General features: G+C 36.5%; 1 protein-coding gene across 1 annotated transcript; it reads left to right on the top strand.

Moving 5' to 3' along the window:
• The first annotated feature begins 3,166 nt into the window (after positions 1–3,166).
• Positions 3,167–15,578, top strand: LOC138332569 (cyclin-dependent kinases regulatory subunit 2-like). Its single transcript, XM_069280571.1, has 2 exons — positions 3,167–3,368; positions 13,087–15,578. The coding sequence occupies exons 1-2, from the start codon at positions 3,272–3,274 to the stop codon at positions 13,230–13,232; spliced, it is 243 nt and encodes an 80-aa protein (XP_069136672.1). The 5' UTR covers positions 3,167–3,271; the 3' UTR covers positions 13,233–15,578.
• The last annotated feature ends 1,078 nt before the right edge of the window (positions 15,579–16,656 follow it).

Genomic DNA, 16,656 nt, shown 5'->3' with positions numbered 1-16,656 from the left:
TTACAAAATATCGTACTAAAAAGATATACCCTACTACCACAAAATGGACTCGTTATAAAATAAATAAAATAAAATGTCGTGATTTAATAAAGCAAAAATTATTGAATAAATGAATTATTTTGTACCATTTGGTAAAATAGTCATTTTATCGAATCAGAACTGTTTGTAATAAATATTTTTTTTAATAGTTAGTTTTTTTTCTTTTTTCTTTTATTTTTTTATGTGATGTAATAAAGAAAATTTATGGCCCTAAAAAGGACCATGTGCGTATTTTCGAGCGTATTAATTAAATGGAGCACTTTAAAAACATGGACGTGATACAGAATTTTCATTTTACAATCTAAACTCAAAAAACCTGAAAACTGCCCTGAACAAAAAATAAGGTGCTGAATAATAACTGTGAGAAAGTTCCTGTTGCTTATTATCTGTATATAAAAATGAAAATAATGAAATTGTGAAAAACTTTCGGAATCGTTATTTTACACAATTTTAGGAATGTCGGTGAGTGGTTATATACTATGCCCGTGATTCCAAAAAGTACATTTACGTTTGTCGGCACAACTTATCAGCTGAAATTCTGCTGATTTATCCGTTTTGAAAATCCGATAATTTCCCGATCTCTGTCAACTCAACAAATGTTTCTGGACTTGTTGCGAAAACCACTAGGCCATTCCAAAAATTGTGTAAAACAGAGCCCCTCCCCCTCGTACAAGCGATTTTCCCACGGTACCGCCTACACCCGGTGGTATAGTCTAGGAAAAGCATTAGGCTATATATATATATAATTCATTTTTGCTTGTTACGAGCATTTTCATTGGTTTAAAAATTTACTTTATCAGCCCATAAAGGAAAAAATGGCGTCGCCGTTTGTAACGTTGCTTCTGATTGGCTGAGATGACGGCGCATTAATTTCATAGACAAAAGAGTCCCAAAATGAATTTTAAATGTTGAAGAGATTATCTTTAGTAAATTGAATTATAAGTATTAATTTGAATAGATTTTTTATGTTATGGAGATATAACACAAAAATCTGAGTGTACTCTCATCATAAACCGCTTCGCGGTTTATTTAGAGTACACTCAGATTTTTGTGTTATATCTCCATAACATAAAAAATCTATTCAAGTTAATCCTTAAACAAATGTACATAAAAAGAAAACACAACTTTAAAACAGTTTTTTCCTAACTATTGAAAAATTGGGAGGAAAAAACTGTTTTATAGTTGTGTTTTCGTTTTATGTATATGGAAACCATCACATGGACATGGTTCTTTTTTACTTATATATATATTATATATGATAAATTTAAAGAAAAATCCTTACGGACGAAATTTATAAGAAATAAAAACAATAACGACTGACTAGTGAGCGCTTTCGCCTCATTCAAGGGAACTCTTAGACTAAGAGCTCCCTTGAATGGGGCGAAAGCGCTCACTAGTCAGTCATTATTGTTTTTATTTCTTGTGTCTGTTTAGGATTACATTGGCAAAAAAAAAGGGTTGGTAGGTCGGACTTTTTTTAGTGCCTTTCACTCTAAAGTAATGGCCGGAACCGGAGTCTAAGATCGAAATACCGACTTTTTTTTGCCGCAGAAAAGTAGAAACAAATTGGGCGGGGGGGGGGGGGGGGGGGGTCGGTCGGGTACTCTTATTCATCATTAGGTTTAGGTTTTTTAGGTTTTTTAGGCCTTCGGAATATACAAGTGTCACATAACTAGTATAGCAATGAAAACCGTAGAAATGTATTAGTGTATATAGTGCGTGAACCACAGGTGTTCGTTTCTAATATAAGTATAAGTATAATACTGGGTCAAGGTCTCTATAACTCGGCCGGCCATATAACACTACCCAATTTCAGAAAAAGTATGATTATTAACCAACCGTATAGGATATAATAATAGGAATACTCTCAATCGGCAGCCAGATAATTTATCTTTATTTTGGTATATGATACAATAGTTGAAATCTGGCTGTTTTCCGATGTTTCTGGATACCTAGTGACATTTATACGGCATGATATATATTGTATCATATACCAAATTAAAGATAAATTATCTGGCTGTCGATTGAGAGTATTTCTATTATTATATCCTATACGGTTGGATAATAATCATACTTTTTCTGAAATTGGGTAGTGTTATATGGCCGGCCGAGTTATAGACCTTGACCCAGTATTATACTTATACTTATATTAGAAACGAACACCTGTGCGTGAACCACATAAATCATACTGGTTTATCATGAAGTAATAGGCCTAATAATAGGCGGGGACATGTAGTCGGAAAAAAATGATTATAGCTACATGTAACTTATATCAGTTTTCAATGTCAATAGTCTTTAGCTGTAACCAACGTCATCGAGTAGCAATTTTATCAGTCAGCTTTGTTAGTCGGCTTCGACCGTTATCTAAAAACCGCACAACGTCAACACTTATTACAATTTTAAATGGCTCTTTTGATGAACATCAAAGGCTTAATTACATATTATTTTCTGTTGCCTCCGGTTTACTATGAGAAAGCCAACGTCAGTTATCATGGTTATCTCTGGAGTATCGAGGATGTATCCACCCATGATGGACTTTATGTCATGCTAGGTAAATTTTTAAAATGCGTCAGTGCCATTTAATAACAGTAATGGATATAAATTCAAATATCTTTGTATGTGCAATAATAATGTCAAATTGAAATAAAACAAATTATTACGCAAACCTGGTATTCTACCACACAACACTGGGACCAATGATTGACTGGGACCTATAGTCCTATCTTACAGAATGTCAAATTTACATTTACTATTATTATGGTATCAATTTCTATTTACATAATTATGTATTATTGAACACTTGTTACGTTACATATGCAATGATATTTCTAATTTAGACCCAATGTTGGCTGTTACAGATTCCTCACCGTATGTTGGTTATTGTTTTAGTCCCATCTTGACTTTTCGGAATACCTCTTCCGCTCATGTGTAATACAAGGTGTTGCGCATTATGTTTTTTTCGTTAGTGCTATTTTTCTGTTAATAAAGAACCATCCAGTGCTTTAAAGGTGAATGGTAGTAGTACTAACATTCAAAAAGAGTTCTAAATATTCAATTACATATAGTCCATGGTATGCTTCTGAAGTGAAATACTTTGTTTTTTACTTGCATCACGTGACTGAATATATCGACCAATCAAATCAGGTCAACTCCATTCAAACATTCCCGTACTTCCGAAGAGGACCGACACGACAACTGGCCGAGGCACGTCCACGAGGGATATATAGCTAAAATGGCACACAAAAACATATATTATTCAGACAAATACACAGATGAAAACTATGAATACAGGTACACCAATGGACATATCCCTTATATATGTTGTTTTGGTTTTGTACTGTAATGTTGTGTTGCTAGCAAGTGCGCCATCTTATCGTGTTGTGTTTGGACATGTTTCTAAGATCCATGTTATATATTTACGCAATACCAACAGTAATGGGTTCCTGACATTAGCTAATATTTCCATGATCTAATTGATATAACATATCATGATATAACATTTTTTAAAGAAATAATCGCAAGAACATTCTACTGAATGTTCTTCCTGGCCGTGGTGTGACTGTGTACAGATCTAGCGCCAGGGGAAGGGAGGGGGTGTAACAACAGCGCTATTATGAGCTAGGAGGTCTAACATTGATTTTGATTTTAGCTTATAGTCCTATTTCGGTAATACATAATTATTTCATGTACTTAATTTGATAGAAATCCCTGTAGTCTAGGCTCTACTGATAGTAGTCCGCTAAACCTGCCTATATTATTATTAGGCTTTTTTTACTATTTTTTTTTTGTCTAATATATAGTCAGCTCGCGGTACCTCTTAAAAGTTTTAAATCGTAGGACAGATTCTGCCTACACTATGTCAACGGCATATTTCTAATATGTCTTTCATGCAATGCCGGGCAAACATGCACATACCCAAGGATTTATAAGTGAGAAGGATTTGCGATTGTCTCTTCACACTACTAAACACCACCCGAGACGCCTATGAACCGGGAATAAAAACAGTTTATCTCAACACGCCTATGAACCGGGAATAAAAACAGTTTATCTCAACAAATGCTTGCCTTATCGAGTCAAACGAAACACCAATGTAAAGTTTATTAAATTTCACAAAGTTTATTACTTGCTTTAGCAGGTTGGGGACACTCCCGTATATGCAGGATAGTCCTTCATTTGAGTAACAGCTGTCAGTCCTGTATTTGAGGGATAATTTTGTTACGCAAATGCAGGATTCTGTGAAATGAAAACTGATAAAGTTGTTTTAAACATTGCTATCAAAAAAGGGCGTAACAATTTTTACATGGCATCATCACTGATACAACTTTTCACATTATTACTCAAATGTAAACAATTTTCATTATCTAATTGTTTGTAAAAGTGACAAACAAAATCACCTCTTGCTTACTATGGGGCTAAAAATAGAACGCCGGTAAAAGTCAATCAACCATGACATTTGCACTGAATTTCTCTGATTGGTATACACTGTCTATGATTGGAGAGCACCTAAATTGTCACTTTATGACAAATAGCTGCAATATTGTAGCTCAAAAGACTTTTTGACAGAAAATGGTGTTGTCTTTAAAGCTACAATTGTTGCCTATTACTGCTTATGGAGCAAAGTAATGATTATGCAAACCACTATAAAACGTTTGTTTGCATTTTTATCGTACTTGTTTGATATCGCTTACCTTCTAGGTAATCAAACTGAACCACATAAAATATTAAATTCTCATCGAGGCATTATTTTTTTTACATAATACATATGAATGTCTTTCTGAAGGGAATTTATACGGCAAGTCCACAAATTGTGAATTTCCCGTCTTGTGAGCGGTACGGTAGATATTAAGAATGGCAGTAATGTTTGTTTTGGACAAAAATAATATGTAAATGCATGTATACGCATAAAATAATTGGAAACCTACAAAAAAAGTAAAGAAAAGTTTTTAACTATTCCCGAGTGATTTTCGTAGGCAGTGCTCCACTACGACACATAGGGACCAATTGCATTTGCGTAACGAAATTATCCCTCAAATACAGGACATATGACATGTCCTTGACATAACTATTCATTGGGATCTTATGTACTCGGCTGCCCCTATGTTACATCCCATTTATTTTATAAATAAAACCGGAAGCGACGGTGATTGGCTACCATTTGCTCAAACAAATGTGTAAGATGGCGGCCATTACAAATGTGTGAAATAGAAGGGTCTCGGAAGTTTTTCATTGTGCAGAGTTGTTTAATTTCATAAATGGGATGTAACATAGGAGCAGCGGAGTACATATCCCAATGAATAGGTATGTGTACGTTTTACCGACAATGCATGAACGATATATTAGAAAAATGCCGTTGACATAACGTACTAGTGTAGGCCAAATCAGTCCTACGATTTCACTTTTTAGCTCACCTGGCCGGAAGGGCCGGTGAGCTTATGTCATGGCGCGGCGTCCGTCCGTCCGTCCGTCCGTCCGTTTGCATGTCCGTCCGTCAACATTTCCTTTAAATCGCTACTAGTCATAGAGTTCTGCATGGATTGTAACCAAATTTGGCCACAAGCATCCTTGGGGGAGGTGGAACAGAACTTGTATAAATTTTGGCTCTAACCCCCCGGGGGCAGGAGGGGCGGGGCCCAATAGGGGAAATAGAGGTAAATCCTTTAAATCGCTACTTGTCCTAGAGTTCTGCATGGAATGTAACCAAATTTGGCCACAAACATCCTTGGGGGAGTGGGAACAGAACTTGTATAAATTTTGGCTCTGACCCCCCGGGGGCAGGAGGGGCGGGGCCCAATAGGGGAAATAGAGGTAAATTCTTTAAATCGCTACTTGTCCTAGAGTTCTGCATGGATTGTAACCAAAATTAGCCACAAACATTCTTGGGAGAGGGGGAACAGAACTTGTATAAATTTTGGCTCTGCCCCCCTGGGGGCAGGAGGGGCGGGGCCCAATAGGGAAAATAGAGGTAAATTCATTAAATCGCTACTTGTCCTAGAGTTCTGCATAGATTGTAACCAAAATTAGCCACAAACATCCTTGGGGGAAGGGGATCAGAACTTGTATAAATTTGGCTCTGGTCCCCCGAGGGCAGGAGGGGTGGGGCCCAATAGGGGAAATAGAGGTAAATCCTTTAAATCGCTACTAGTCATAGAGTTCTACATAAATTGTAACCAAATTTGGCCACAAACATCCTTTTTGGAAGCGGAACAGAACTTGTATAAATTTTGGCTCTGACCCCCCGGGGGCAGGAGGGGCGGGGCCCAATAGGGGAAATAGAGGTAAATTCTTTAAATCGCTACTTGTCCTAGAGTTCTGCATGGATTGTAACCAAAATTAGCCACAAACATCCTTGGGGGAGGGGGAACAGAAGTTGTATAAATTTTGGCTCTGCCCCCCTGGGGGCAGGAGGGGTGGGGCCCAATAGGGAAAATAGAGGTAAATTCATTAAATCGCTACTTGTCCTAGAGTTCTGCATAGATTGTAACCAAAATTAGCCACAAACATCCTTGGGGGAAGGGGATCAGAACTTGTATAAATTTTGGCTCTGGTCCCCCGGGGGCAGGAGGGGCGGGGCCCAATAGGGGAAATAGAGGTAAATCCTTTAAATCGCTACTAGTCATAGAGTTCTACATAAATTGTAACCAAATTTGGCCACAAACATCCTTGGAAGAAGGGGAACAGAACTTGTATAAATTTTGGCTCTGACCCCCCAGGGGCAGGAGGGGCGGGGCCCAATAGGGGAAATAGAGGTAAATTCTTTAAATCGCTACTTGTCCTAGAGTTTTGCATGGATTGTAACCAAAATTAGCCACAAACATCCTTGGGGGAAGGGGAACAGAACTTGTATAAATTTTGGCTCTGATCCCCCAGGGGCAGGAGGGGCGGGGCCCAATAGGGGAAATAGAGGTAAATCCTATAAATCGCTACTAGTCATAGAGTTCTACATGAATTGTAACCAAATTTGGCCACAAACATCCTTTTTGGAAGCGAAACAGAACTTGTATAAATTTTGGCTCTGGTCCCCGGGGGCAGGAGGGGCGGGGCCCAATAGGGGAAATAGAGGTAAATCCTTTAAATCGCTACTAGTCATAGAGTTCTGAATGGAATGTAACCAAATTTGGCCACAAACATCCTTGGGGGAAGGGGATCAGAACTTGTATAAATTTTGGCTCTGCCCCCCTGGGGGCAGGAGGGGCGGGGCCCAATAGGGAAAATAGAGGTAAATTCTTTAAATCGCTACTTGTCCTAGAGTTCTGCATAGATTGTAACCAAATTTGGCCACAAACATCCTTGGGGGAAGGGGAACAGAACTTGTATAAATTTTGGCTCTGGTCCCCCGGGGGCAGGAGGGGCGGGGCCCAATAGGGGAAATAGAGGTAAATCCTTTAAATCGCTACTAGTCATAGAGTTCTACATAAATTGTAACCAAATTTGGCCACAAACATCCTTGGGAGAAGGGGAACAGAACTTGTATAAATTTTGGCTCTGACCCCCCGGGGGCAGGAGGGGCGGGGCCCAATAGGGGAAATAGAGGTAAATCCTTTAAATCGCTACTTGTCCTAGAGTTCTGCATGGATTGTAACCAAATTTGGCCACAAACATCCTTGGGGGAAGGGGAACAGAACTTGTATAAATTTTGGCTCTGATCCCCCATGGGCAGGAGGGGCGGGGCCCAATAGGGGAAATAGAGGTAAATCCTATAAATCGCTACTAGTCATAGAGTTCTACATGAATTGTAACCAAATTTGGCCACAAACATCCTTTTTGGAAGCGAAACAGAACTTGTATAAATTTTGGCTCTGACCCCCCGGGGGCAGGAGGGGCGGGGCCCAATAGGGGAAATAGAGGTAAATTCTTTAAATCGCTACTAGTCATAGAGTTCTGAATGGAATGTAACCAAATTTGGCCACAAACATCCTTGGGGGAAGGGGATCAGAACTTGTATAAATTTTGCCTCTGGTCCCCGGGGGCAGGAGGGGCGGGGCCCAATAGGGAAAATAGAAGTAAATTCTATTAATCGCTACTTGTCCTAGAGTTCTGCATGGATTGTAACTAAATTTGGCCACAAACATCCTTGGGGGAAGGGGAACAGAACTTGTATAAATTTTGGCTCTGACCCCCCGGGGGCAGGAGGGGTGGGGCCCAATAGGGGAAATAGAGGTAAATCCTTTAAATCGCTTCTAGTCATAGAGTTCTGCACATATTGTAACCAAATTTGGCCACAAACATCCCTTGGGGGAAGGGAAACAGAACTTGTATAAATTTTGGCTCAGATCCGCTGGGGACAGGAGGGGCATGGCCCAATAGGGGAAATAGAGGTAAATCCTTTAAATCGCTACTTGTCATAGAGATCTGCACGTATTGTAACCAAATTTGGCCACAAACATCCTTGGGGGAAGGGAAACAGAACTTGTATAAATTTTGGCTCTGATCCCCCATGGGCAGGAGGGGCGGGGCCCAATAGGGGAAATAGAGTATAAATCCTATAAATCGCTACTAGTCATAGAGTTCTACATGAATTGTAACCAAATTTGGCCACAAACATCCTTTTTGGAAGCGAAACAGAACTTGTATAAATTTTGGCTCTGGTCCCCGGGGGCAGGAGGGGCGGGGCCCAATAGGGGAAATAGAGGTAAATTCTTTAAATCGCTACTAGTCATAGAGTTCTGAATGGAATGTAACCAAATTTGGCCACAAACATCCTTGGGGGAAGGGGATCAGAACTTGTATAAATTTTGCCTCTGGTCCCCGGGGGCAGGAGGGGCGGGGCCCAATAGGGAAAATAGAAGTAAATTCTATTAATCGCTACTTGTCCTAGAGTTCTGCATGGATTGTAACTAAATTTGGCCACAAACATCCTTGGGGGAAGGGGAACAGAACTTGTATAAATTTTGGCTCTGACCCCCCGGGGGCAGGAGGGGTGGGGCCCAATAGGGGAAATAGAGGTAAATCCTTTAAATCGCTTCTAGTCATAGAGTTCTGCACATATTGTAACCAAATTTGGCCACAAACATCCTTGGGGGAAGGGAAACAGAACTTGTATAAATTTTGGCTCAGATCCGCTGGGGACAGGAGGGGCATGGCCCAATAGGGGAAATAGAGGTAAATCCTTTAAATCGCTACTTGTCATAGAGATCTGCACGTATTGTAACCAAATTTGGCCACAAACATCCTTGGGGGAAGGGAAACAGAACTTGTATAAATTTTGGCTCTGATCCCCCATGGGCAGGAGGGGCGGGGCCCAATAGGGGAAATAGAGGTAAATCCTATAAATCGTACTAGTCATAGAGTTCTACATGAATTGTAACCAAATTTGGCCACAAACTTCCTTTTTGGAAGCGAAACAGAACTTGTATAAATTTTGGCTCTGACCCCCCGGGGCAGGAGGGGCGGGGCCCAAATAGGGGAAATAGAGGTAAATTCTTTAAATTGCTACTAGTCATAGAGTTCTGAATGGAATGTAACCAAATTTGGCCACAAACATCCTTGGGGGAAGGGGATCAGAACTTGTATAAATTTTGCCTCTGGTCCCCGGGGGCAGGAGGGGCGGGGCCCAATAGGGAAAATAGAAGTAAATTCTATTAATCGCTACTTGTCCTAGAGTTCTGCATGGATTGTAACTAAATTTGGCCACAAACATCCTTGGGGGAAGGGGAACAGAACTTGTATAAATTTTGGCTCTGACCCCCCGGGGGCAGGAGGGGTGGGGCCCAATAGGGGAAATAGAGGTAAATCCTTTAAATCGCTTCTAGTCATAGAGTTCTGCACATATTGTAACCAAATTTGGCCACAAACATACTTGGGGGAAGGGAAACAGAACTTGTGTAAATTTTGGCTCAGATCCGCTGGGGACAGGAGGGGCATGGCCCAATAGGGGAAATAGAGGTAAATCCTTTAAATCGCTACTTGTCATAGAGATCTGCACGTATTGTAGCTATAAGGTATACTCTCGGAGGCAAGTCACCAAATTTGGCCACAAACACCCCCAGGGTGGAAATGGGGACATAAGAACTTGTAAAAAATTTTGCTCTGACACCCTGGGGGCAGGAGAGGTGGGAGACCCAATAGAGGAAATAGAGGTAAATCCTTTAAAGGCCACTACCTTTACTGGTTATCACATGACCCAGGTATATAACGACCCAGGTGTATGTTTAAGGTTGGTGATACCATTCAACATTACATGATCCAGGTATAAAAATAAAAATATAACATTGAGACAGGAGTCAGGATTATAACATTAAATGATCCATGCAAATATATATAACATTGAGTCAGGAGTCAGGATTATAACATTACATGATCCAGGTATAAAATATAACATTGAGTCAGGAGTCAGGATTATAACATTACATGATCCATGTGTAAAATATAACATTGAGTCAGAAGTCAGGATTATAACATTACATGATCCAGGTCCATAAAATATATAACATTGAGTCAGGAGTCAGGATTATAACATTACATGATCCAGGTATAATATATAACATTGAGTCAGGAGTCAGGATTATAACATTACATGATCCAGGTATAAAATATAACATTGAGTCAGAAGTCAGGATTATAACATTACATGATCCAGGTATACAAATATAACATTGAGTCAGGAGTCAGGATTATAACATTACATGATCCAGGTATAATATATAACATTGAGTCAGGAGTCAGGATTATAACATTACATGATCCATGTATAAAATATAACATTGAGTCAGAAGTCAGGATTATAACATTACATGATCCAGGTATAAAATATAACATTGAGTCAGGAGTCAGGATTATAGCATTACATGATCCAGGTATAAAATATAAACATTGAGTCAGGAGTCAGGATTATAACATTAAATGTTCCAGGTATAATATATAACATTGAGTCAGGAGTCAGGATTATAACATTAAATGCTCTAGGTATAATGTATAACATTGAGTCAGGAGTCAGGATTATAACATTACTTGATCCAGGTGTAAAATATAACATTGAGTCAGGAGTCAGGATTATAACATTACTTGATCCAGGTGTAAAATATAACATTGAGTCAGGAGTCAGGATTATAGCATTACATGATATCGATCCAGGTATAAAATATAACATTGAGTCAGGAGTCAGGATTATAACATTACATGATTCAGATATAATATAACATTGAGTCAGGAGTCAGGATTATAACATTAAATGATCCAGGTATAATATATATATATAACATTGAGTCAGAACTCAGGATTATAACATTACATGATTCAGATATAATATAACATTGAGTCAGGAGTCAGGATTATAACATTACATGATCTAGGTATAAAATATAACATTGAGTCAGGAGTCAGGATTATAACATTACATGATCTAGGTATAATATATAACATTGAGTCAGGAGTCAGGACTATAACATAACATGTTCCAGGTATAATATATAACATTGAGTCAGGAGTCAGGATTATAACATTAAATGCTCTAGGTATAATGTATAACATTGAGTCAGGAGTCAGGATTATAACATTACTTGATCCAGGTGTAAAATATAACATTGAGTCAGGAGTCAGGATTATAACATTACTTGATCCAGGTGTAAAATAGAACATTGAGTCAGGAGTCAGGATTATAGCATTACATGATATCGATCCAGGTATAAAATATAACATTGAGTCAGGAGTCAGGATTATAACATTACATGATTCAGATATAATATAACATTGAGTCAGGAGTCAGGATTATAAACATTAAATGATCCAGGTATAATATATATATATATAACATTGAGTCAGAACTCAGGATTATAACATTACATGATTCAGATATAATATAACATTGAGTCAGGAGTCAGGATTATAACATTACATGATCCAGGTATAAAATATAACATTGAGTCAGGAGTCAGGATTATAACATTACATGATCCAGGTATAAAATATAACATTGAGTCAGGAGTCAGGATTATAACATTACATGATCCAGGTATAATATATAACATTGAGTCAGGAGTCAGGATTATAACATTACTTGATCCAGATATGAAATATAACATTGAGTCAGGAGTCAGGATTATAGCATTACATGATATCGATCCAGGTATAAAATATAACATTGAGTCAGGAGTCAGGATTATAACATTGAATGATCCAGGTATAATATATATATAAACATTGAGTCAGAACTCAGGATTATAACATTACATGATTCAGATATAATATATAACATTGAGTCAGGAGTCAAGATTATAACATTAAATGATCTAGGTAAATATATATAACATTGAGTCAGGAGTCAGGATTATAACATTACATGATCCAGGTATAAAATATAACATTGAGTCAGGAGTCAGGATTATAACATTACATGATCCAGGTATAAAATATAACATTGAGTCAGAAGTCAGGATTATAACATTACATGATCCAGGTATAAAATATAACATTGAGTCAGGAGTCAGGATTATAACATTACATGATCCAGGTATAATATATAACATTGAGTCAGGAGTCAGGATTATAACATTAAATGATCCAGGTATAATATATATATATAACATTGAGTCAGAACTCAGGATTATAACATTACATGATTCAGATATAATATATAACATTGAGTCAGGAGTCAGGATTATAACATTACATGATCCAGGTATAAAATATAACATTGAGTCAGGAGTCAGGATTATAACATTACATGATCTAGGTATAACATATAACATTGAGTCAGGAGTCAGGATTATAACATTACATGTTCCAGGTATAATATATAACATTGAGTCAGGAGTCAGGATTATAACATTACATGATCCAGGTATAAAATATAACATTGAGTCAGGAGTCAGGATTATAACATTACATGATCCAGGTATAAAATATAACATTGAGTCAGGAGTCAGGATTATAACATTACATGATCCAGGTATAATATATAACATTGAGTCAGGAGTCAGGATTATAACATTACATGATCCAGGTATAATATATAACATTGAGTCAGGAGTCGGGACTATAATATCCTTTGGGTGTATAATAGCCAGACTAAAACTTTGTGGACGGGGTTATATATCAATGTATATGGCTGAGAATTTATTATGTTGAATTTTGTTTACTTACTTAACTATACAAAATGTACCAGTATGAAAACACTTAAAATTTTTTTTTTAATTTCAGAACCTCACATTCTTCTGTTTCGAAGAGGACTCCCAATGCAGACACAGAACTGTTCATGATCCATATACAATGTACACTTGATAGTGTAATCATCGCCATAACAACAAGTTCATCATCCTCATTACACACCATACCTCATCGTCCTTCCAATCGACAAAGACAGAAGGAATCTTTGTTACAATGAAAAAAGTATCAAAAATCATGTGAAAATATTTTAAACATCTTTTCTTTGAGAAAAATCTCGAAAATTATTTAGTTATTATACATGAATCATGCAAACAGGTTGATAATGTTTGATTGTTAATCAGTTAATGAGATGAATTTGTGGAAAAATCTGTTTCTGAACCATTCATAGAATCAAAATTGTTATAGATTATTTAGAAATACAAAGATAGATTATAACTGCATTTGATATAACTTTTGATGAAGATAAATGTAATGTTGACACTGCGTGATTCAAATCGACAGAAGGTGCTGCAAAGCAAGTGTTGTGAAAGGAGAGTTTGACCGAGCAAGTCTTGGGTTGTTTCTATGAAAGCCACCATTCAATTTAAATAATAGAAATATGTTGTGAGATACAATACGCCTGTTATGTAGAAAAGATTTTTAAGCCTATATTTTTGGCATAAAGTATTTTTGGACAGGTCTATAGCTAGCTTTTTTACTCCAAATTTCTGTTCAATCGTGCTTAACCAGGGAGACTCATTGTTGGTAAACTTCAAATATACAAGGTCAAAGAAAATTATGTGGATATCTGGTAACACTTTAAACTGAAGGGCCAGTAGGTATGCTCTTGTTATTGTTTTCTCTTCATCAGTTTTCTTGCAATGAGGCCTGAAATAAAAAACTTAATTTACCTGATCAGACCATGGATTTGATTCTAATTTCTTATATTCTGTACTGTAGACAGAATCTGCACAGAAAAACATGATTATGATAAAAGAAATTTTTTTTTTTTCGGTCATTATTTTTTATTTGCTAAATCATGATTGATTTATAAAAAAAAAAAAAAAAATGGGTAGGCTCCAATTCTATAATGTTGATCAAGTAACTGAAAACTAATATTTGTTTAACAATGTTTGTATGTCGACCTGAACTATAACTTCAGCTTAGTCTGTTACTTCTACGATTTTGTTTCATTATATCTTTAAATTTACATGTAATGAATTTTTGATATGTGGACCATTGGTTGGTATTTGGTGCCAGGACTGTATGGATGCATTGATGTATGATGTGTAGTAGTAAAGATATGTACAGTATGAATGTCTGGATTCTCCTGCGTGAAGATAGGGTTTTGTGCAAAAATATGGACTGTTTATAACTTGTATTGTGCTACTGATTTAATAACAAGTTATTCTGTTATAATGTAGAATGTAATGAGATAAGTAGTATAACTTTTCTGAGAGAAATGGTGAGTCGTTAGTTGTATATGCTGAACTTAACACTGAAAACAGGTAATATATATAAAAAGATGTATACATACTCTGGTAATTATAATATGGGTATAAGTATTTTGTCAATGTAAAAGCAATCTGAATTTTTTCTCTGGAACATTTCCTTTAGTTGTAAATAACTAAATAAGGAGACAAATGAATGTTAATAACAACACCTTGGTATCCATATGCTGTATAGTAGCATCTGTCTCTAATTAATGAACATAAAACATTTTAAAATGAGGAAAAATAACATGGGGGAGGGGAGAGAATATGTTAAAATATCAAGTGTGATCTGTGTTGTGATAACAAATCGTAACTAATCCATTATTGGGAAGTTATTATAATTAGCTCTTATTCCTATTGTGTGAAAGGCAGTTTTATACTGTAAACAATGTCTTTGCTAAACTTGAAGTTTTGTTACAAATCACATGTGAATTGTCATTGTGGTATGTTGGCTATATCTTCTGCAGACATTGGTAAACACTAATTATGCGTGTACCCAATCTTACCTAATGTTAATTGGTAAAATATTTTGTTTTTGAAATTAAATAGCCAAATATAGCACTGTCACCTCCATGAGGTTGAAGCACAGTTGGAAGTGTGTACTATTATGTTACAAAAACTGTTATTAGTATGGTCATAATTTTCCTGTTTACTTCATTATTGTTCAGCTTCTTTTTTTCTACCTTGGTTTTTTTCTGATCTATTAGAATGAGGATATATATGTGTACATTTTGTAAAATAAATTAAAAATATGATATTAATTGAAAATTGAAGTTGAATGTTCATGATCACTGATTCAATTGAATTATCATTGATTATGAAATCAGAAAATTATGAAATTGTATCATCAATCCTCATTTGTTCACTACATCTGTCTTCTTCCTTCCATTCCTTTAATCTCTTGTGTAAATATTTTTCAAGCTTGAACATTTTGAATTTGACAAATAAATTTTGATATACATTAAATATTTTTCTTGTTATTCAGAACAGTTGGATTCCCAAGATATTTTCATCAGTATAAAATTGGCTTGAATTTACATGTAAGAAAGTCTATCACTGACATTATTTCTAGCTGATTACATGGTATTAATTGACTGATTATATATAACAATAACCTGATATTTTGCCAAGAGGTTCAACTCGCATAAATTGGTAAAAGTATCATTTCAAATACAAACTGGCAATTATGCTTTTAACGGAAGTAATTTCGCTGGTCCTAGAGATATGTTTTAAAGTGAATAGTCCGGCAAAGAAAACCAATCTAAATGCGTTCATTGGCCTTCCAAAAGTTCTCACATATTAATACGACGGCCAAGTTCTGCTTAGTTTCCCAGTTCTGACCATTAAAGTAAAGAAAATTTGAAAGCATTGAAAGCGAGGCTGCGTGGAAATGTAACCACGGACATAGTGAGCGGGGAGGACGTTTTAGAATTTCCATACTTTAAATTAATTTCTTCGTACGCAGACAGATTTTGACGAGAGATCTTATTTTTCCATTTCATAAGAAATTATACTGGATACATTCACACCATTTTTACCGACTTTAGCCATCCTTGCCCGACTGTTCACTTTAACCATGTTTTACTGTTTCATTGGTATTTAGAGTAACTGTTGATACAATGTATTGTTTACACTATTTGTTTAGGATATTTATCAAATATATTTCACTTCTGATATCATTACTGTCAGAAGTCAAATCCATAAAATATCTTTCATTGAAGAATTGTTTAGCTGACAAACCAGCCCAAACATTGGATCTTCATGCAGACGATGTATTCCATGGTGCAAAATAAAGTAATAATAATATGGCCAGCGCAATCATTTACCTAGACTTATATTTCCAACAATCAAGAATATAAGAATTATCACTAAAAATTGACCTGATGTTTTCAAACCAGGGGGAGACAATCTAGTGTCTAGTTCAAAGAAATTCTTATCAACAACTGGTTTGTCATTCTGGTGGTCAGTCCAGCAGTCATTTTCACTATAAGTACCATATTCGCCGTAATAAGTGCCCAGGGCACTTTAAAATTTTTACCAAGGG

This window comes from Argopecten irradians, chromosome 10 (assembly GCF_041381155.1).
Source record: "Argopecten irradians isolate NY chromosome 10, Ai_NY, whole genome shotgun sequence".
In the NCBI taxonomy this organism is placed as follows: Eukaryota; Metazoa; Mollusca; class Bivalvia; order Pectinida; family Pectinidae; genus Argopecten; species Argopecten irradians.
The sequence above is the reverse complement of the archived record's forward strand: the minus strand, read 5'-3'. Positions and strand labels throughout refer to the sequence as shown.

Coding starts and splice junctions, on each gene's coding strand:
- LOC138332569 (XM_069280571.1), top strand. CDS start 3,272: ATGGCACACAAAAACATATATTATTCAGACAAATACACAGATGAAAAC. Junction 3,369..13,086: donor CCCTTATATATGTTGTTTTG/GTTTTGTACTGT, acceptor TATATGGCTGAG/AATTTATTATGTTGAATTTT.